The 23227-nt window shown below is 48.7% G+C and overlaps 2 protein-coding genes and 1 pseudogene across 2 annotated transcripts; 2 read left to right on the forward strand and 1 right to left on the reverse strand.

The window, feature by feature from the left end:
* Positions 1 to 1002: 1002 nt before the first annotated feature.
* Positions 1003 to 3531, forward strand: LOC109739828 (bisdemethoxycurcumin synthase-like). Its single transcript, XM_040401315.2, has 2 exons — positions 1003 to 2421; positions 2522 to 3531. Exons 1-2 carry the CDS (start codon positions 2229 to 2231, stop codon positions 3529 to 3531), a joined length of 1203 nt encoding a protein of 400 aa, XP_040257249.1. The 5' UTR covers positions 1003 to 2228.
* A 1889-nt stretch (positions 3532 to 5420) lies between these two features.
* LOC109759064 (berberine bridge enzyme-like Cyn d 4) lies at positions 5421 to 7007 on the forward strand (annotated as a pseudogene).
* Positions 7008 to 17720: 10713 nt separating this feature from the next.
* On the reverse strand, positions 17721 to 20849 carry LOC141028623 (tyrosine N-monooxygenase-like). Its single transcript, XM_073506106.1, has 2 exons — positions 18812 to 20849; positions 17721 to 18684 (listed from the first exon to the last, which is right to left on the reverse strand). The coding sequence occupies exons 1-2, from the start codon at positions 19778 to 19780 to the stop codon at positions 18043 to 18045; spliced, it is 1611 nt and encodes a 536-aa protein (XP_073362207.1). The 5' UTR covers positions 19781 to 20849; the 3' UTR covers positions 17721 to 18042.
* Positions 20850 to 23227: the final 2378 nt, after the last annotated feature.

Consider the following 23227-nt stretch of genomic DNA (forward strand, 5'->3'; position numbering starts at 1 on the left):
CCTCTATGCCATTTGTTTGTGATGTGGTAAGGTTACATTGCCAAGACTATCATGTGCTAGTCCACTATCCTCTGGCCGATCTATGCATGTATGCCCTAGCCAGTCGTCCACTATCCTCTTATAGGGAGGCGTCCCCCCCCCCCCCCCCGCGTCGTCTCTCCTTCGAGGCGACCCGGGGGTAACCCTAGCCGCCACAGCCGCGCCCCCTCCTTCCTCTCCGCCGCCGCCTGAGGTGTGCTCCGGCGCGCGCGCTCGACACCGATGAAGGTGGCGGCTGGGATTCGGCGGCTGCTCGTCTCGGGCGGGGCCTCGGCTCGCGGGGCGGCGGCCCCGTCAGGTGAGGGTGGGGTGGCCCTGGCGGCGGGCCGCCCTGCCGGTGCGAGCGAGGCTCCCCCTCGGTCTCGCGGGTGACGAGGTGGTGGCGGTCGGAAGTTGCTGGTGTGCATCCCTCCCCACAGGTATGCCACTGATGAAGCCCATCCCCTCTGCCCCGATCTGCTCCTTCCTTCGCCAGATCTGGGTCCTGGTGGCGTAGGCCGCTGCTCCCGGTTGCTGGCTGCGCGGATCTCGTCGGGCGGGGTTGGATCCGGGGAAACCCCTGGCCGGCGCGGCGGTCACACCAAAGGCGACGCCTTGGGTGCCGTTGCCCTCCTTGGAGGCTGTGGTGTGGATCCTCCCCCCTCCTTCCGTCCCCTGCTAGGTGAAAGCCTAGGTCCCCTGCTTCGGGCCGCGACGACACGTCCGTGTCGTGTTCCTTCTTGGAGGCACCGTCCGGGGATTGCAGGGGCGGCGAGAGAGTTTGGTTGTGGATGTGATGGTGGCGGGAGACAGCTTGGATTGGGTTTCTTCATAGGTTGCTGGCTGGAGGGTCCCTGACGAGGTCGCCGGTGGGTCGATGCCCACGAGCCTGGGCAAGAGGGAGTCGGGTTCCCCTCTTCGGCGACAACGATATACCATTTGGTGGGAGCATTGTGCTCCGGCGAATCCAGCGCTGGCCTTTGATCTCCTTTTCGCTGCTTCCCTTGCTTCTGCGACTGTGGCCGGCAGCTCTAGCCCTTTGGTGCGGCTGAGACGCAGACGACGATGGTGATTGTTTGTAGTGTGCTCTGGGCTTGCGGTTTTGTTCTAGTTTCTTCTCCCTGCAGCTTGGAGGCCATACATTTGGGTTCTGGGGTGAACCGAGCTGCCGTCTGCCGGTACGGCATCCTTCGAGCCAGGATGAAGGGGTAGGGGCCCTTTGCAGAGGCAGTAACAGATGGTGGTCTGGTCCATGGCTGGCTCCGAGGGTGGCTGTGATCACGAAGCTTGCGCGGTGGTGCATTCCTCCCAAGACCCTAGCTTCGTTCTGTTGGTGTAGGTCGTCCAGTAGGGTGTTGGTAGCAGCGTGATGATGCCTTGTCTCACTCTGTTGCTGCCTTGAGTTGTTTTGCTTGAGTTCCTTGTATCCATCGCTCGGTTTCCTTTTCTTTGCGTTGTAAGCGGGTGTCCTTGTAATCCTGGCCGGTTGATGGCTTTGTTAATTCAAAGCCGGGCTCTTCTTGAGCCTTCGTTCAAAAAAACATGTAATTTCCATTTCTTTTGTGATAGAAATGTTTAGCTAAATCCGTTATGTATTTTCCATTTCTTTGAAACAAAACTGAAATGATGCTTCTCACAGCCTTTGCCAAACAATGAGTGTGATGATGAATATGATGTTGTGTGTATTTGATGAGTATCTGATGTGCATTTTGTATTGGGATTTGAGAAATCGCGTCCTTGCGGCGGTTTTGAGAAAATGATGGGCAAAGCAACTCCTAGTGGCAGTTTTCAGAAATTAACCAACTCAAATGAAATAACCAACTTGGAAAATATGCACTTGTCGTTTTTTAATTACAACTGACTCCCATGGGCATATCTGCTCTGCTCTGAACCGGCCTTATAAATACTTGCCACCTTGTTGTTCGTTCTTTCCTATCTCGTAGAGCAAACAATCTTGAAGCAGTTTTCTCCCTCTCGTCCATCTCAATAAGTGCCCGCTTCTTAATTAGGTATTTCCTCTGTTTTTGATTCCCATCTATATAGTAGAGCAAAGAAGCTTTTGTCTACCTCTCCCATTTTTTCTTCTCAAATGGGTCTAGCTAGTTCTAATTGATTTTATGAAAGAACATGTAATTGATGTTGTCGTATGTATAATGTATTGTACATAGTCCATATGCTCTCAATCATTTCTATTCCTAGGCTCCGAGGCCATGGGCAGCAACACCCTTACGTCGATGCACGAGATCCGGCGCTTGCAGCGTGCCGAGGGGCCTGCGGCCATCCTCGCCGTCGGCACCGCGAACCCGCCCAACTGCGTGTCCCAGGAGGAGTACCCGGACTACTACTTCCGCGTCACCAAGAGCGAGCACCTCACCGACCTCAAACAAAAGCTCAAGTCCTTCTGTAAGCAGAAGGAAATCATATATAGATGGAAATATAGTGCATATTAGCTACCCACCTAACGATGATTATGTGGTCCAAACTTGTTTCTTGCGATGATCAGGCCAGATGACCTCAACGGAGAAGCGCTACTTCCACCACACGGAGGAGCTGCTGGACGCCCACCCAGAATTCCTCCGCCGCGACAAGCCGTCCCTGGACGCCCGGCTGGACATCGCCGCTGCCGCTGCTCCAGAGCTCGCGGCGTCAGCCGCAGCCAAGGCCATAGCCGAGTGGGGCCGTCCGGCCACCGACATCACCCACCTCGTCGTCAGCACCAACTCCGGCGCGCACGCCCCGGGCGTCGACCTTCGCCTGGCCTCTCTCCTCGGCCTCCGCGCATCCGTTTGCCGGACGATGCTCAACCTCAACGGCTGCTCGGCCGGTGCGGCCTCGCTGCGCCTGGCCAAGGACCTGGCCGAGAACAACCGCGGCGCACGCGTCCTGGTGGCCTGCGTCGAGCTCACCGTCGTCGCCTTCCGCGGGCCCGAGGAGGCGTACCCACACAGGCTCATCAGCCAGGCGATCTTTGGTGACGGCGCAGGCGCGGTCATCGTCGGCGCTGACGCCGTGCGCTCCGTCGAGCGCCCGCTCTTCGAGATGGTGTCGGCCTCGCAGACCACGATACCAGCAACCGACGGCGTGCTCACCATGCAGCTCACGGAAGCCGGCCTCGACGGCGACATCTTCACCAGGGAGCTCACGCCTCTAGCCGCGCAGCACATCGAGCAGTGTCTCACGGACGCGTTCCAGCCGCTTGGAATAATGAGCGGCGGTGCCGAATGGAACGATCTGTTCTTTGTGGTGCACCCTGGCCTCCGTGGAATAATGGACCACATCGACGGGGCTCTCCGGCTGGATCCCGGGAAGCTGGTGGCGAGCCGGGCCGTGCTGAGAGAGTACGGCAACATGCTTGGCGCGACGCTGATCTTCGTGCTCGACGAGCAACGGCGGCGGATGGAGGAGGACGGCGAGACGGGTGAGTGGGGTGTGATGATGGGATTTGGACCAGGGTTTACGGTTGAGACCATGGTGCTGCATGCGGTGGCCATCGACCTGCACAACGAGAATTGACCCTCGACCGATTCATAACCTTGCTACTTTCTGTCATATATATAATTTGAAACAAATTAAAAATACGCAAGTACAATTGTAAGCATTCAGATCGTACAACTTGCTCGCTAGGGCATCACAGCATTCAGATCATTGGAGTTGCGTCGAATAATTTGTAGGAGTACAAGGTTATGGTTAATCTGAAACTTTTACCTTTTTTTTTAGAGCGAAGGCTCGAGACGAGCCTGACTTTGAATTAAGCCATCAACCTGCTAGAAATTAAAGCCACCATTACATCTCCCAACACCACACACAAAGAAAAGAAAACAACAACGACCGAAAGATACGCGGGAGCCGGGCACGCAGCTTACAGCACAACCCACACTACAAGCAACTAAACATGAAGAAAGAGAAGCACCGCTTGCATAGTGAGAAGCCCTTCCAAGTCCCACATGGACCGAAAAGAAGAACGCCAAGGGAAAAGCCAGCCAACTTGGCAGCGAACTCACCGAACGCCGGCCCTGAGAACCGAGAAGACACCACACCCTCTAAACCCTCGCCGAAGAGGGACCCTTCCCCCTCGTCCTGGCTCGAAGGGCGCCGCACCATCGAGCGAGGGATGTGTTCACCATAGAACGAGAAATGTGTGGTCTTGAGTTCACAGGAGCAGAGCAGATACACGCAACCCGTAGCGGGCAAACCTTGCCTGCCATGAAGAAGCACCCACCCGATGCCCGAAACAGGAAGGGGGTAACCTGCAGGGAGCGGTTCACAGATATTGAACATTTTTGTGATATGCGTTGAACAATATTTTAATACACATTAAACATTTTTATGATATACACTGAACAATTTTTGAATTCTGAAAACAATTTTTAAAAATTTAACAAAATTTGAGAACCATGAACAATCTTTGAAATTATGAACAAACTTTCAAATTTCAAACATTTTTTTGAAAACAAAAGGATAAAATTTTAGAAAAAGAGGATAAAAGAAATGAAAAGGAAATAAAGAAATAGAAAAAGAAAAGGAAAATAGAAAAGACCAGAAAACCGGCAAAAAGAAAAAATAACAGAAAAAAACGGTTGAGGGAACATGAAGGTTCCCAAAACCGGTTTCCGTGGCACTGCTTTAATGCTCTAAATGGTCCGGCCCATTTCGCGGTGCTCGCTTGCGCGCTTTAGCGAAAGCGTCGTGGCCAATTTTTTTGGGCGATTCTCCCAAAATAGCCCCCCTCCCCAGCTTGGCCCAGAATCGCCACTCCATTATTATTATTTTTACAATTCTATCTGGTTAAGGTCTAATTAGCTAGGATTGTAAAAATATATATAAAGTGATGATTCTGACATAAGCTGGGGAGGGGGACGATTCCAAAAGAACTGGCCAGTAGTTGGAGCTAGCGAGTTTCAAATAGATCTGGCAAAGAAAAGAAAAAAAAAGGAGTTCCAAATAGGGATTGCCGCCTTCCTGCTGCCAACAAGCCACGCAGCACACGGCCTACAAGGCCAGGGCCACGTCCAGTCGCGCTTTGCGTTCCATTTTCTCGATTTTCTTGTAACTGATGATGCTCGTTCTCCATTTGGCCTTTCTGTTAAAAGCCTATCTTTCAAACACATCCTGCTACTCCCTCCAATCCAAATTATACTAAAGCAGCGCCATTTAATTTGGATCCGAGGGAATACTATAGTTAAGAGTCATGTCGACAAATTTATATTTAACCAATTAATGATACACCTATTTCCAATTAAGGAGGTACTAATTACATTGGCGGTCTTATCTTTGGGGCACATTCATCTCCTACTTGATTTGGGGAGAAACTTCCATGCAAGTAATTAACCCTTCAAGATAAGGATGGTGCATGGCTATATAACGAGGTGAATTATAACAGAAGCACCGTGTGAGGGTACAAAGGGCGGCAGATCCATCTCCATCGAAATGGCAAAAATGGCGCTCTTTCTCACAGTTTGTTTCTTTGGCTTCTACGTGCCCGCCACCTCCCTGGCGTCGTCCTGCAACAACAATAACTTCCTCCGCTGCCTCTCGACGAACGTCCCCAGCCAGCTCGTGCAGACGCCGGGCACGACTACGAGGGCCTCTCGTACTGGTCGGGCAGCCCCAACGGCGAGGCATTCGCGGTGATCGACCTCGCCAACCTCCATGCCGTCCGCGTCGACCCACGCAAGGCCACCGCATGGGTCGACTCCGGGGCGGCGATTGGGGAGCTCTACTACCACGTAGCCGCGGCGGCGCCGGGGCTGGGCTTCCCGGCCAGCGTGTGCCCTTCCGTGGGCGTGGGGGGCATCTTCAGCGGCGGCGGCATAGGCCTGATGATGCGCAAGTACGGCCTCTCCGCCGACAACGTTCTTGACGCCACCATGGTCGACGCCCATGGGAATCTGCTGGCGAACAAGAAGGCCATGGGGGACGACCTCTTCTGGGCCATCCGCGGCGGGGGCGGCGGGAATTTCGGCATCGTGCTGTCGTGGAAGGTGAGGCTCGTGCCGGTCCCACCAAAGGTGACCTTCTTCAAAGTTGCCAAGACCATGGACCAGGGCGCGGTCCACGCGGTGACCAAATGGCAAACGCTCGCGCCGGCGCTTCCCGACAACCTCAGCGTGCGTGTTGTCATACAAAATCGTCAGGCCAACTTCGAAGGCCTGTACCTAGGCAAGTGCAACGCGGTGGTGGCGACGATGCGCAACCGGTTCCCGAAGCTCGGCGTGACGCGCGCCGACTGCAAGGAGATGAGCTGGCTGCAGTACACGGCGTACATATACTTCGGCGACGCCGTCAACAGCATGCCGCTGGAGGCGCTCCTCCTCAACCGGTCCACGACCCTAGGCCCCTTCGTTAAGAACAAGTCCGACTACGTCAAGAAAGCTCTCACCAAGGAGACGTGGGAGAAGATCTTCCTCTGGCCCAACGGTGCTGCCACGGGGCAGCTCATCCTGGAGCCGCACGGCGGAAGGATGAGCCGCATCGCCGCCGACGACACCCCGTTCCCTCACCGGAGCAGCGTGCTCTACAACATCCAGTACATGGAGCTCTGGAATGACAAAGGGGCTGGATGCAACGCTACGCCGAACTGGATCGGGAGCCTGTACGACTTCATGGCACCGTTCGTGAGCAACAACCCGAGGGGCGCGTACGTGAACTACCGAGACCTCGACATTGGTGTGAACAATGTTGTTGGCGGGGTGACGAGCTACAAAAGTGGCAAGGTGTGGGGTGAGAGGTATTTCGGCCCCGCAAACTTTAGGAGACTCGCGGAAATCAAGAGCAAGACGTGGACGCGGCCGACTACTTCGGGAACGAGCAGAGCGTGCCGCCACTTGCCTTGAACTAGTGTCAAGTAGGAAGCGATCGTAACTCGCTAAACTATTCAAACAAGAGATAGTAATAGGAGCCTAGCCAAGATCACCAAGGTCAGACGCCAAGAGCAGTAGCCACACCAGCAGCAGGGTGAGGGCATCAAGAAACCAGCATCGACAACCAACATCTCCTCACCTACTCCCGCAGAACATGCCAAGATCGACAAGCCACTCGCTTCTACCTTCGAAGAAGACCACTATCCTCTCGCCCTGGCTCGAAGGGCGCCGAACCGTCGGAAGGTAGAGTGCTCACCATAGAGCCGAATGGACAATGCCGCCTGGCAGCTCGGGCATGAGGGAGCAGAGCACCACCTCCGCTGGGATCCCACGACTTCACCACCACCTAGGCAGCCACCCAACTAGACACAAGCTGAAGAGCGCCTACAAAAGATGAAGACCGCGCGAGAAGACGAAGAACATTGAACAACTCGCCGCCACACTGCCCTCAACAAGCAGAAAAGCACCATCTACACCTCCACAAACCCCAGACGACGCCTCCAGGAAGGGAACGACGTCGACACGTCGCCTCCGCCCACAGGGGGAACTAGGACTTTCGCCCCGTGCAGGAGCGTGGAAGAAGGATGCAGAAGGGGATCTCGACGAGGCCTCCAAGAAGGGGACCGACTCCAAGAAAATGGAGACGGCCTCGCCGTGGCCACCAAAGGCCAAGGGTTTCCCCCTGTCCCACACTCCACTCCCAACCACCAGAACCCGAGAGCACGGGCCGTCGCGACAAAGCCGCCATGGCCAGATCAGGTCGGTGGGTGCATCCACGAGCGGAGGGCATCGATCTTCACCAGACAGAGCACGCCCGCCACAACCTCGTCGCCCGCACGACCGAAGTTGCGGTACAGCACTCGCGACCGCCGCTCGCCGTAGAGCCGGCGCCGCCCGAACAGCCCGGGGCCGCCGCCCCGGCATCCACCCACCACGAGCATCTCCACCAACACAGGGAGCAGCCCCAGCACCATGCCAGAACGACGGACCAGACGACCACGATATCCACCGGGGAAGAGGGCCTACGGCGCTCAAACACCCCAGATCCAGCCGGGGGGCAACCCCAACAACCGGAGCAGGGGCAGCACGCCCAGGCCGAGCAGAGGGGCCACATTTGACCATACTGTAACTCCTAGTAATTCGGATGAGCTAAAAAGGTTATTAATATGGGTCTTTTTTTTCAATAGTTTGTATTGCTTATCACATGTGTCATGTGGTAACATGGGTCAATCTATGGCTTAGATGACTGAGAACTAAGAAACTCTCGGTCGACATGTTGGCCGTTCGATCATAGCCAATATTCCAGTTCGTTCCAACGGTGGGAGTGGGACCAGCGAGTTCTGATTATTACTGGGCTATTTCTGCAGGCCGTGTCTGCGTGGGAGAACAATGAGAACTAATTCCACACCAAGAAAATCCCTAAAAAAAAAAAATCCACACCAAGAAACGGGACCAGCTCCGGCGTGCGGCTGTGCCTCTTCTCTTCAATGGCGTCTTGAGACAATCGCGGGAGGCGGCAGCAAGTTGGTGGGATGACACATGCTGTGTAATGCCCCGGATGCAACGACGCTTGGAAAAGCGCCGAGACCATGCCAAGGCCAAGCGTGCAGCAGCACAACAAGAAGAAAAGGAGAGGACATTGAAAGAGTTAACTGATGAAACTAAAGAAAATGTGTTACCCGACGAAACTGAAGAAAGTGCAGGCAACACTTGTGCGGGGAAGGTCACTGAACCCAAGAGAAAGATTTTTTTTTTTTTTGCTCATTTAGTGATACTTCTATTTTTTTGCTCATAAACCCAAGAGAAAGATGGCGGGCCCGCAAGTGAGTGAAACCACTTGGCCCGTCCAAGCGATATGCCGGCAAGGATATCAGTTTGCGGGTTAAATTATGAAACAACGATATCATTTTGTTGGTCCTTTGCGGATCAGATTATGGAACAACTGATTCCATAATTTATTTGCTTGCTCGCTTTACAGATCATCATCTCTGTCAAGAGAGCAAGCAAATAAATTATGAATATTTTGTGGTTCAAGATGTTTGGTGGACAGATAGGGTCTCACTTACCTCTGTTACCGGCATAAGAGGAGACCCAAGACAGATGCAACAAGGCGGCATGCTTGTTATCCTTTATACCTAAATAGTTCATTCAGAATAATTATTTGTCTTAACATACAAAGCCACCTCATCATACATGCTTCTCTTGTTTGCTGCAAACAGTACGACCAATTGACTAAACATCATCTAATTCAGCCCGTAACACCTCATACAACCCACCAAACACATATCCATCTTGGCCAGTCCCATAACACAAGCAACCAAACACACATCATAGTTTACCACTAAATTAGCCCAGCGCAGGCCACACTCAGCCAACATACTAGATGCGATGCAGTCAAATGTGACCCGGGTAACCAAACACGCCCTTAGAGCAACTCTAGCCGATCCCCTAAGATTTCAGTCAGGTGGAGGTCGAGTATATTTATGAGTCCGCGAAGCCGAGGAGTAATTTTTACTCCGCTAATGGTCCGCAAGGCGGTCCGGGCGTGTTTTCTCCTGCAAACCAGAGACAAACATGGAGGGGGGGGGGGCTTTGCGGGCTTCCGGACCGCTGGCACGCCTGCTTCTGACCACCCTGGCCCACCCAAACACCCTCCCTCACACACGCGCTTTTCCCGCACGAAACGGTCAGCACCAATCCAGAGTGTCAGTGCCCGCATTCCAGCCAGAGCGGATGCGACCGCTCACTAGCGCCGACATTGAAGCGGCATGCCGGCCAAGAGTGCACCGCCCACGTCGCTTCCCGATGCACGACGAGTCGGCGCCACCCTCGCCGGTGCATTGCACCATGACCATCGGCGAGGCCCGTGCCCATTACATCGACATGGTACAGGAGGAGCAGTTCCGGGGGGTGCAGGCCGACGCTACCTACAACCACAAACTCCGCCATGAGCACTTGCGGGCGAAGGAGCAGCATGCCGGCGGCAAGGCGATCGTGCCGGACGCGGATGCGGACCACGGAGGTGGCGTCCGCCTACACGAAGAGCGACAAGGCGGCGAACCCGGTGTTCGGTGACCCAGGTACACATTCTTCCTACAATTGTCCAAATATATACTATCAATATCATCCAAACAGTGCGTGCATGCGCGGTATCCCTTGTTTGTCTGTCCTGAAAGGTTACTGAGAGCAGGCCAATCATTGATGGTCACGAATAGCAACGCCTTTAGGTCAAATTCTTCCCCCATGTGCTCATCCCACGCACGTACCCCTTTTCCATTCCACAGTTGTAAGAGTTTTTCAACTAATGGCCTTAGGTACACATCAATGTCGTTGCCGGGTTGCTTAGGGCCTTGGATGAGCACTAGCATCATAATGAACTTCCGCTTCATGCACAACTAAGGAGGAAGGTTATACAAACATAGAGTCACAGGCCAGGTGCTATGGTTGCTGCTCTGCTCCCCAAAAGGATTAATGCCATCTGCGCTTAGACCAAACCATATGTTCCTTGCGTCATCTGCAAACTCCTTCCCGTACTTTCTCTCGATTTTTCTCCACTGCAACCCGTCAGCGGGTACTCTCAACTTTCCGTCTTTCTTACGGTCTTCTCTGTGCCATCGCATCGCCTTGGCATGCTCTTTGTTTTGGAACAAACGTTTCAACCGTGGTATTATAGGAGCATACCACATCACCTTGGCAGGAATCTTCTTCCTGGGGCGCTCGCCCTCGACATCACCAGGGTCATCGCGGCTGATCTTATAGCGCAATGCACCGCATACCGGGCAAGCATTCAAATCCTCGTACTCACCGCGGTAGAGGATGCAGTCATTAGGGCATGCATGTATCTTCTGCACCTCTAACCCTAGAGGGCAGACAGCCTTGTTTGCTTCGTACGTACTCTCGGGCAATTCGTTATCTCTTTCTATCCTACCATTTCATGATTTTTTTTTCTTTATATTGGGCCAGTGATTCTTGGTTGTTTTGCGTACATACAAATAATCTATCGATTACAAACATAGAAAAAAGGTTGTTGGTCTAGTTGGTTATTGGCTAGAATGACCAAACATTAATTCCACGCTAAAGCCTTTATAGGGACGTAAAAGTCGGAAGGAACATACAGTTCGGCTCTAAGCCTAAAAATGAAATTTGTCGGCTAACTTTAGCGAGTCTTAATAATAATAAAATGAACTATGCACCGAACGTTTCGGTGTACCATCGTCGCTGAGAGGTTTGCTGGGACTATGTCTCTCTCTTGCTCCTTTTCAAGGCATCGTACATGTCTCCCTCTCTCACTTTCCAAGTTTCCATATTTGTGGCCACGGGAGAGAGGTACCCCGTGTGATATCGTACAACAGATGTGACAACCTTGTACGTGCTCTCAACGACCACAAATCAACTCTCGATCACGCGGCTATGGTTTCTTTGAATCTTCTCTCTCTCTCTCTCTCTCTCTCTCTCTCCATCTGAAAATATGACATTCTGGTACGACCTCCTGACAACCACAACTTAAGGCATGATCGAGCGAGCGTGGTTGCTTTGATTCTTCTTCACAGAGAATCTTTCTGCAGTACACGGTCATATGTAGCCAAGCTATTTAAGACTGGCCAATGACCATGACTGATAGACACTCACGGGTTCACAGCTAGAAGATGAGCCAAGGTTGGTCACGAGTCCCAGTCGAGTTGCCCTGGAGACATGTACAAATGTGTATTTGATACATTAAGAAGTGTTGATATTTTGCTGGCCAATCTAATAGACGTTGTATTAGTAGTTCCTGATTCAATCGCGCAGCCATGGAAAATAGATAGTTGTGAGATTTTGACACACTTAATTTTCACACTACTCCTTTCAGCCCCATAAGAGAAGTTGTCATTCTTGATATTAAGACGGTATCCCGAGGTAAACTTTAACAGCTAATTTTGATCGTATATTTTGGAGGTACATTTTGATATACAGACGTGCATACGATTTGTAAATATATAATCTGCATTTTAGGAAGATACCGGAGTCATATAAAACTGTAATTAAAACAAAACGCGAATTTGGCTCACTTTAAAACTCAGTTTGAGTTAGCTCAAACCAGCCTAAAATGATCAAAGCTCGAACTTGTACTCGAGCTGCTTAAAAAAAATCTACATCATAGCATTTTCTGATGTTCTAAAAAAACTAACCACACGCTACACCTGTCATGACATCAGGAAAAGTTTCATAGGTTTCAGACAACATTATTTTTGAATTTTATTTTTATTAATAATTACAACTAAGTTGTGAGTTTCAATTTTGACATATAATTATACTTGAAAGTAGCAACAATAATTTCATCACACATAAATACCTTAATTATGATTTTATTCCAACCTTTCAAAATTAGTTTTAAATGTATAATTGCAATTAAATTTTAATTATATCTAGTTAAATACAAATTTATCAATAAAGTGTCAAAAACATATAGCAAATAATGGAACCTACAATGTTCAAATCATTTTCCATACAATACCAATGTCACAAAACAATAACATAATAAAATCTAAAAACATGAAATTAAACAAAATACCTACATGTTTGAGTAGTGGCCGGCAAAGGATGGTGCTTGCCACTGGTATACCTCCCACCACTGCTGATCTAACTACTAGTGGCGGGCAAGTGTATGGTATTCGCGACTGGTATTGTTGGCGCATGGCTAACCTATGTCTAGAAAACCAGTGGCAGGCAGTAATTTTCGCTCTCCACAGATAACTTAATTCCAGTGGCGAGCATCTTTTTGCACTCCCCACTGGTCTCTAGAAAAGATAACTGTGGCAGGAATCTTTTTGCACCCAGCCTGCCCACCACTAATGCGACCCTACCTATAAGGAGTTTACTAGTGGTGGGTAAGACCGAGGGGCTTACGTGTGGTAGGGCTGTGGTTGCCTTCCCTTTGACAGAGCTTGAGCGATTTAATAGGCTATAGGCCTAAAGGCTTTGTCGGAAGGGATTTGGGTTATCAGGACGGTGTTGACCGGCCCAAATAGAATATTATCTCTATTTTTTCCAAAATTCGCTGTGGCTCCAGTCCAAGGTATTCCAACATTGCTTTCAAGAAATCATAGCTTCGCTTTTGTTTGAGTTGGAAACCATTTTGAACATTCCAACATTGCATGAAACAATGATATGCAAGTGCTATGCTTCGATTAACATCATAATTTGGAGAAGTGGTTATTTTACACGGCAAGTGGTTTTAGCTATGGGAATCATCTCTTTATATCTCCCATAATGCCCTTTTTATACTAGTCTAATCCTATTGATGGAGTACTAGGGTTTTACCTAAATGGAGGTGGCGATGATGATGCCGATAACTATGAGGACCTTTGATAAAGTGCCTACTATGAAATGGTAGACTTCACAAAGCTCGGTGACGGGAAATGGCAAGCCATTTCTAGTGCCTCATATCTTCCTTATATAGATGTTCAATCATGCGAATTAGTGCTTGTGGCAGCAGACGTAGAACCAGTGGTCATCGTTCCTTCTTACCACATATGAAAATTATCTATTTCATGAGTATATTATGGAGATATGATAATCTTTCCATATTCAGGCCTATCTATAATGAAATACAAAATAAATATCAGATTTACGCATCTTGCAATGAATTACCCATTCGTAGAAAACTTAAAGGGATAATCCTAGTATATCGAGAGATCGCTCCTGAGAAATGAAAACAGAACAGCCTAAAAAAAGGATCGCCCAGCCCCCGAGTCGCCCCTACCTGGCCGCTCGTGGGTAGCCCACCAGCGGCGCTCCTAGGCCGAGCACCTCTCACTCTCATCTCACCGCTGCCTGAGGAGCCCATCGGCGAAGCCTGTGCAGAGTCCAGGGAGGCGGCGGCGGAGCATCTTGCTGGGAGGGTAGGCATGCAGATCTCGGCCATCAGGGAGCAGCATCGTATCCTCCTTCCCTTGTCGTGTGATTGCTCCTATGATGGCCAGGCATGCCTACCTGAGGCTGCGCCGCTTGGGGCGCGTGTGGAACACGAGAGTGCTGCTAATTCACGCCGGTGGATGCAAAGGCGGACGCTCGCGGAGGCGCGGCTGGGCCTCATGCATGAGTGGAGGTCACTGTCAGGGAGGCCCATCACGGATCTACTGGGCGGCAGCATGTGGACTCCGATAGCGTGCTGGTCTCGGACGGCGGCCCCTGGTTTTCACTGTCCCGGAAAACCAGATCATACCTCCGCGTTGTCTCCGTGAGGTGGCTGGGGCAGTCACACAAGGCAGCATCACCGCCTCCCCATCCTCCCGCTTCAGGCACCAGAAAACATTGTCGAGCAATGATCGCTGGTGGCTGCGCCAGGGGAATTTCTCTGGGGACTTGGGGATCGATCAATCCAACAAGGCATGGTGTCGTGTTGATGTCGTCGGTGTTCCCGAGGCATTGACCAACGGATTGGTACGGCCATCGAAAGATCTTTGTGAGGGTCTCTCCCTTTAGATCCAGTGGTTGACTTCTGCACTGAGATGCAAACTATGGACGACGGCTTGATGCATAGGGATGGTTGTGCAGCGGCAGTGGTCACACATTCAGCTGGGGTCGCGAAATAGTGGTGGTGACAACACATGAGTGATGTCGATGGTGGTGTTACTCGAGCACCCGACTCGAGCTCCGGGGTGAAAGCCTAGGTTAAAACCAATTTGGTTATGGTTATACCTAGCAATGATGATGTTTTTACGTCGTTACCTTGTAAGGCATTGGTAGGATATGCTCAGACCGGCACTTCAGGGTGAAAAGTCGTAGTCGCCATATTCGAAGTCCAAGAGTTGAGAGCCTCGAAGCTGACCAAGCCGACACAGAAGCACTAGAACGTGGCACACTGTGGCTGCTACCTAAGAAAGCAAACAAGCCAGCCTCCCAAGGCCTGCACAAACTCTCGAAGCTTCCAAGTGATGCTGCATAAGCCGCTGCCACGACACGGACGGAGCCCGAGGACAAAATGACAACAGTACTGCTGCCGCCGCCGCCTCCACAGCAAGACCAGGCCCAACATCCACTTGTCCTTTAGCACTGAAGCCCGGTGAGCCGTCGTTGAGGTGGAGCAAGGATTGGGAGAACATTATTTTCATTTGCGTCGAGATTGTTCCCTTCCATGGAACCGCCTTAGACGCAAGCCCACATCCTATTTCCACACCGGACAACCAGATCCGGGGTTCCCGCTCCCCCACCCTTCCGCCGCCGGAGCGCCCGGGGAGTGGAGTTTAATTAGATAACATAAGAGAGACAACAACTCCCGCATCTACATTCAAAACTGCACAGGCGAGGTGTCTTAGAAAAAAAATCTTCTTAATGATTCAAAATTGGCAAGTGCATATGAATCTGGAACGGAAAGTGCATGGATGAACTCATGGGCATATGAACCCACTTTGGAAAACCCATTTCTAATTGCCCACAAAAAATTAAAAAAGTTTCACGCATACATCTTCACATATATACTTATAATAAGACTTCTCCCATGTCCTCAAGAAAAAAAAGTAAATACTCACAAACATATTCATGTTCAAGAACAGATGGGTACTGTATATGATTAAGGATTCGAACATATAATCTTCCATCAAGTAAACCAACTAGCATCAACTAGAAGATGTAATCAACGCTACTAGTAACCCACAGGTACCAATCTGAGATGAATGGTGGCAATGTTGCGCATAAAAATAGAGGGCGCGGCACATTGATCATAGAAGACCTTGGCATTGCGATTTCTCCAAACATTCTAGAGAATGACAATGTAGACCATGGAAAGCTGCGTTTCTGTGTGTGGTGCTAAGACTTAACCATCTAGAGTCCAAAAAACATTAGTTCTAATCCCAACTAACAAAACATCTTGTCATCTATTTTAGTTATCCACTAAAAGCACAATTCGAAGGAGAATCAGAGAGATATGGAACAAATATTAACAAAATCCTAAAATATCATGCCAATGATGTCATGGATCATTTCCTTATTAATGGATCATTTCATCCACACTAGATGAACCCATTGCGTACAAGGCGTAAAACAAAATGCAACCAAGAAGGGAGGCTAACTATATGAAATATAATCGAAAGAAATGCTCGTTGCACCAACAGGGCAAAATCAAATACAATTGACAAACCGAAAATTTGCTTAATATTCATGGGCCTTAGCTAAACAAAATGAAGAAAGAGTTGAAGGAAATCATCAGCTTGGGATGTGACGGTGGGGTGGGGGTGGAAATCGTATATATCAGTAAAGACCTACTCAGATGCACAATTACCTTTCAAAATGGTTTGGATTCCAAATATGCCACAAAACATTTGCACCTGCTATACATACACCACCATCTTGAGTTGATCAGATGTTGACTATTTAAATGTAAGCCTTGTCAGATTATTTTGTATCATATTAACCATTCTCGTTGGGAGGTTCTTGACCTCCTCGGGCTTGACCAAAGGTTGGCCCTGGACATATTTCCGTTTTATTTCCTCCTCTCTAAGCGGAGACATGGGCTCGAGCTCAAGGAGTTGTCCAACAGTGATCTTGAGCATTCCAGCCTGCATTATATGCTCCTCGGTTATTACCAGATTGTCCAGCTGGGGAACGGTTTGCCCACAATAATATTGGGCGCGCGTAATTTCATGTGTTGTTGGCACAACAAGCGGGGGGATCGATTGCGCCGCCTGTTCTCCCAGCTGGGGAACGGTTTTCCCGCATTTTTTGACAGCTGCTTGTTGGCTCGAGCTCGAGCTCGCTTCTTTCTGTAGTCATGCTCGATGTGCCTTCCTGATTTGGCGCTCATAGTCTGAGTCAACAGGCTTGGGAGCTGGTTTTCTTGCCATATGAATAAAGTGGTCAATAACTTTTTCAGGCACTTTCTCCCTTGGCGGCGGAGCCGGTTTCGGTCCAAAATGGGCATCCACTTGGGCCCGCACTATGGCTTCGTTTTGCTCCTCGGTCATGTCGTAAGGCCTCTGAGGAAGAGGAGCGAGGCTTGGACCATATTTATATCGCTTGTCTGCGCCTGTACCTCCTGTACTACCTCGACTCGTACCGTTACGCACCATAGTTGCGGCTTGTCTCTTCTGCGATTGTTGAGGCGGCAGAGACGGCTGACGTGGCTGAGTTGGAGCAGGAGTCTGCTCACGCATTGGTGGACTTGGAGGAGCGGGAGTCTCCTGATACGGTGGCGGACTTCGAGGAGGAGTCGGCTCACGCGTTCGTGGACTTGGAGGAGTGAGAGTCTGCTGACACAGTGGCGGACTTCGAGGAGGAGTCGGCTCACGCGTTCGTGGACTTGGAGGAGCGGGAGTCTGCTGACTCGGTGGCGGACTTCGAGGAGGAGTCGGCTGACGCGGTGTCGGTGGCCTTCGAAAGATGATGCAATCCTTTCTCCATAGGATGATACGATGTATGGCCTCTCCTAGTGTGTGCTCGTCGTCACCTCCAGGAATGTCAAGCTCTAGCCCCGAATATTGGTCCACCACCTCATCAACCAAGACACGAGCATAGCCCGCTGGAATCGCGTTGCAATGGAAGGTTGCTTCGGGGGGATTTGTAAAAGCAACGGCGTCCGCCACCTTCATGGATATGTTCTTCATTTTGAAGTGTAGCTCACAGTTAGTGTTCTCTATGATGTCATCCACAGGGTATCTATCCAGCAGTGCGTCGCCCGGGGGCGGAACTAACGCTGCTTCTCGGCATGGATGGGACGGTGCTATCCAATGTTGGAGGATCATCCGCTAGCTGCTGCCGCTGCTGAGACCCCCTTGATACAGCTTTTATATCTCAGAAGAAAAGATTTCTCATGACAAAAGAAACCCTAGTTAATAGAATAAAAAAACTTAGTTCATAGAACAACAAGTTAGCAATACAGAACATATCAATGCATGAGTGACATAATGGTAAGACGGGGTCAAAGCTGGGCACACAATTGTACAGGCAGGCATGTATACACCATAAACATAAAACTTTTGTGCAGTTCCAAGGATTATTTGCATGGTACACCATAATGGAAAATACAGAGGTTTTGTTTTACATAATGATAAGTACACACATCGATTGCTTCGTTTGTACACACATGCAGTGTCATAACATTACAAGAGAACCGAACGCAGCGCCAGAAACATGTAACACACACTAGTTCCAGATACATTTTATTGATACATAAATGAGAAAACGCGTATTAAATCTTTTTAGCTGGATCATATATATAGAGATGTGCAGCCAAACGTGGTGTAGCTTGCAGAACAAGGGGTTTAGCTAGTGCAAGGCCCGCATTGCGTTCTTGGAGACTGATACTCTTAACGCCGGGAAGCTTTGTCCAAGTGAATCCCTGCAACATCCTTGCAAACAACATCATTGTCATAGAGGTACCAAGTGACATCCCAGGACAACCCCTCCTCCCACTGCTAAATGAAATGAAACGTAGGCCTGGATCAGTGAGAAGTACATTCGCAGTGTTCAAATGCCTCTCAGGTTGAAACTCCAGTGGTTCAGTCCAGATCTTGGGATTGCGGCCAAGTCCAAGCCGGCTTAAAAGTATGTGGCTATCCTTGGGGATTGTGTAGCCAGCAACAGTTGTGTCCGCCATGGCGACATGGGGTACATTAAGAGCATGGTATGGGTGTATGCGGAAGGCCTCCCGGATGCACGATTTGAGATAGTTTAGCCGAGGAATGTCAGACTCTTCGACTAGTCTGTCTTTACCGACAACGGTGTCGAGTTCCTCAGTTGCTTTTTGCATGATCTCTGGCACGTTCATCATCTCAGCAAGTGCCCACTCAACCGCATTAGATGGGTTATCGACTGCTGCAAACATCATTTCCTACATCCATAGATGTGAGAATAAATAAAGTAATTAGTACAACGCAACAGAAAAGGTCAATACATGTATAATATGGCTCAAAGAACAATTAATGAACTTTCTATCGAGCTTAAGGAGACATACTAACCGCTGTTTGTGCTCTAATTTCTTGTAGGGACAGCAATGGTTGTCCCTCTGCATCTTTTAGATGAACTAGGACGTCCAAAAAGTCTCTCGCCTCTTTCTTTTCACCACATTTCTCAAGAGTGGATGACCTTTCGTGGATCCGCTCCTCTATAATGGGATCATGCAACCGGTTGAGTGTTTGCATGGCATCCTTCGAAACCTTTTCTTGGCCATCCATGTCAAGGCCTATAAGGGCTGGGAAGTAGTCGGACACGCAAAAGCTGTAGAGATGGTTGAGGGCCGTGAAGAGAGCGGCAACATGTGCCACCTCATCATGTCCAGGCCCACTAGTGGATGAAGCTGGTAGGTCACTGAAGTATCTTTTACCGAACACAAGCCTTCTTATCATGTTACCAACGAAGTGTTGGGTTACATGACGGACGTTGACAATGTTGCCTGGACATGCCATGTCGCTGCAATAAGTTTTATTAATGTACCTCACAAGGTGGTCGTACTCCTCTTTCCTGAGGTGGTAGAGCTTTCGCTCCATGGACGAGGCGAGGATCTCAACAGTGAGGACACGCCTCATCTTCTTCCACTGCTCTCCGTGTGGTGAGAAGATGGAGCCCTTGTACCCGAAGCTGAATAAGCCTGAGGCGAAGGTGGTGGGACGGGAGGCGAAAACTTCATCTTTTTTTCGCAGTACCTCACAGGCTATCTGTGGGCATGCGACAACAATGACATGAGTAGCCCCAAGACGGAGGCACATGATGTCTGTGTTCATCTCCTTGAGCAGGCCATGGATCCACCGGAATACCGCTGGCTTGTTCAGAATCAGCTGGTGCATGTTACCGATGATGGGCAGCGTGGCAGGCCCTGGGGGCAGCCTGCCTCGTCGCCCCCGTTGCTGCTGGGACAATAGCACTCTTTTATTCTTCAAGAAAAAATACACCAGCAAAGTCACCATGATAACAAGAGTACCAAGAGTCATCTTTGGATGAGCTGGGAAGGATGTTATATGGAGTAGGATAGAAGGCAATTTGTGGAACGGATCGGTAATAGACAGATATTTTAAGACTTGTGCTTGAGGACAGTCTTGCTTGGTGCATCTAAGTTTGTTAGTTCTCCGGGTATTTATAGGACAGCCGGGGAGCCTGCATCCCTGACGTACATATAATTGTTTTATCAGTTAGAGACTCCTTCCATTACCACACGTGGCCACATATACCATTCATGTCTAGAAGGATCATGCCTCGTGCATTTTCAATGCATTCTGAACAGTCCACCCTCTTTTGGTAATTTGGTAGTAGGAAAATTAGGGGCATTTCTAACATGTTTATAGTAAAAATACGAACACTTACAATACTAAATAAATATTAATAGACCTATTAATCCCTCCGTCCATAAATATAGGGTCTGATGTGTTTTTCGAGACTGCCTTTGACTATTGATAAGGTTAATAGTATATGAGATGTATAGTGTGAAATTATATCGTTGGAAGCTCCTTTCACGTCCGAATTTGACAATATGCTTCGTGTAACTTGCATGTCATATATTATTGTTCTAAAATTTGGTCAAAGTTAGCCTTGAAAACGCATTAGGTCATATCTATCTATGGATAGAGAGGGTATGAAATATGTATACTCACATTGTATTTATTTGGCTAGTAGATATTATTATTTTTCTATAAAGTTGGTCAAACTATTTTTAAAGAAATCAATTGCGAAAGGACTTGTTTTTCTCTTGAAAGAACTCGGGAGCCAACACATATACAACAAATCATACATTTATGTTTTGTCACACAAAATTAGTATTTTTTTACTGATTCATGTCGTTCGAGTTTGTTCACAAAGTCTCTCAAAAACTAAAATAAAAATCGACCACTATTAGGAAATATTGTTCGGAATGTATGCGTACCATGTCCCTCGTCAGGCTACACTCAAGCAAAATTATGCTCCATCCGGTCCAAAATGTGGGTCATATGAGATTTTTGTAAGTCAAATTACATAAACTCTAACCAGCTTTTTAGAATAAAATAGTGTAAGCATCTAGAACACTGAATCCACACCATTAGATTCACTGCATTAATTTGGTCAAACTTTACGAAGTCTGACTAAAGACAAATCTTATATACAGAGTAAATAAATAAATGGATGTTGTAGATATATATACCTTTCTTTATACACTTCTACCGAAGTTCGTGAAGTTTGACGTTTGCAAAAACCAATGCATACTGTATTATTTGATAAAGAGAGCACATAATTTACCTATGTGCATGTCACGTCGATGTGGCTGACAACGTTTTTTGTTAAATAAAGCGGCACTTGCGCTTCCTATCGTATAAGTGAGGTGTGTGCTTAAGAATATTCTGGGCGTAAAGCTTTCGTATCAGGTGGACAAACTAGGTTTAATTTAGTTAGTCGGCGAATAGTAAAAATTGGTCTGAATGATCATTTGAAAATGAAGGGCACCCTTCACTAGGAAAATTAGATATCAAGAACTGAAGTTGAACGTATATGATAAAATCAATGTCAAATAAAAATGCCCAGCTGCCAAGCATGTACAAAAGATTGGCAAGTTGAGTTGTCGATGTACCTAAAGCTGTTAAGAAAGGGTTGAGAGTAACAGGGGCTTGTAATGGATCTAGTCATTGTAGATTACCCAATGACCGAAACAATAGCATTTGCAGTGACGACCTGCTTGTGAACTGCATATGGTACAACAGATAAAATTGCTCTGCGTACAATAAAATTGCATACGAAGTTATCCTAGCCCTAATGTGAAAAAAAATGAGAAGTTGTTATGAAGTGTCATACTCAGATAGTTGTGGTGATGCACTAGTGTGAAAAGCACAACACAATTATCATATGCGACTGACTGGCTATGTAATCTTCAAACCAAAGTGAGCACTTGTACAATTTTTATGTGTGAAGATTCTTTTTGACTTTCCTATCATTTTTTGTGTCTTCATGAATACCAAGACGTTCGAGGGTCTTCATTTTTTGTGTCTTCATGAATACCAAGATGATGGTACTCCCCAAATACTTGTTGTCAAATCAAAATTAATGAGCAACTGTACCTCACCTCTGCTTAAGATTCTTGTTCGGGACTTTCAAATATGTGTTTGTCTCGACTTGAACAACGACATTTGGCTTTCAGTCAACGAATAGTAATTCTCATATGTTAGAGTTGTGGTGCTGTACTGGAGTACTAGTGTGAATAAATTAAATCATAACACGGTTATTATATGTGACTGGCTGGCTAAGTCGTCGTCATATTAAAGTGAGCATTTGTACCACACATTGCAGATCGAGTCATGCAGTGCTGACTCGGGTATATATAAGTAAATCGAGTAATTCTTTTAAGGGACAATTCCATTTCTGCCCCTAACTCAAACCCACTACTCATATTACCCCTACTTTTCAGACCTACCCAGTTTTCTCCTTATTCTATTGTGTGGTGTTATAAAAACTAGATGATGCACCGCGTGGTGCTGCCTGAACTCTAAGTGCAGAAACAAATTTAGAAGTGCACTTACATTATATTTTAAAAACAGTAAAGCATATGAAGCATGTGATAAAATGTTGTATCAAAAGAGAAAACTATTTGAATGAAATCAATGGGACGCCTACATAACAAAATAATGTATAACATGACTACATATATTTGCTCCAAACGTCACGTCTATGCTCAGGGACTGAGCTACAGGGTGGACAGGTGGGCCCAGGCCCACCTGGTTTTTTTGATTAGCCTATATACCTATGGATTTCACACTGGGCCGAACAAAACAGCCCAATAACACTTACCTGTCAACCCAAGACGAACGCAGTAGCCACGCCCTCGTCTGGAGCAGAACCATTCCTCCATCTGCCTCATACCAACTCCCGGCGCCCTAACCATCGCCGGCTCGCCACCCTCGCCGGTCGCCGGCCGGAGCCCAGCCGCTGAGGAGGGTCGCACCTCTCCTCTCTCCCCTGCCCTGCATTGCGACTCCGCCCCTTCCATGTGATATGTTAGCAACCGCCGTCGATGAAGAATAACATAGATCAGAAGGATCCAACCCGAAGACGCACGAACACAGACGAACAATAATCAGATCCGAGCAAATCCACCGTGGATAGATCCGCCGGAGACACACCTCCATACGCCCACTAACGATGCTAGCCCCATCATCGAAACGGGGGCTAACAACGATGCTAGGCAACGAGACATTTATTCCATCTTCAGGGAGCCGCCGCTGTCTTGCCTTCCAGAGCAGAACACAAACCTTAACAAAAACCAAAGGAATGACTAACAACGGAGCCCTCCAGCCAGCCATTACCAAAGCCCACTGCGCCCCCATGGCCCTAGGGCCACCGGAGGCTAGGTGGACCTGTGGCGGCAACATGGTGATAAGCCAATAGAGCAATATGCTTCCATATATGAATAATTCTAATAT

The sequence above is a fragment of the Aegilops tauschii genome, unplaced genomic scaffold (genome assembly GCF_002575655.3).
Source record: "Aegilops tauschii subsp. strangulata cultivar AL8/78 unplaced genomic scaffold, Aet v6.0 ptg000259l_obj, whole genome shotgun sequence".
In the NCBI taxonomy this organism is placed as follows: domain Eukaryota; kingdom Viridiplantae; phylum Streptophyta; class Magnoliopsida; order Poales; family Poaceae; genus Aegilops; species Aegilops tauschii.

Coding starts and splice junctions, on each gene's coding strand:
- LOC109739828 (XM_040401315.2), top strand. CDS start 2,229: ATGGGCAGCAACACCCTTACGTCGATGCACGAGATCCGGCGCTTGCAG. Junction 2,422..2,521: donor ACAAAAGCTCAAGTCCTTCT/GTAAGCAGAAGG, acceptor TGCGATGATCAG/GCCAGATGACCTCAACGGAG.
- LOC141028623 (XM_073506106.1), bottom strand. CDS start 19,780: ATGACTCTTGGTACTCTTGTTATCATGGTGACTTTGCTGGTGTATTTT. Junction 18,685..18,811: donor AAATTAGAGCACAAACAGCG/GTTAGTATGTCT, acceptor CTATGGATGTAG/GAAATGATGTTTGCAGCAGT.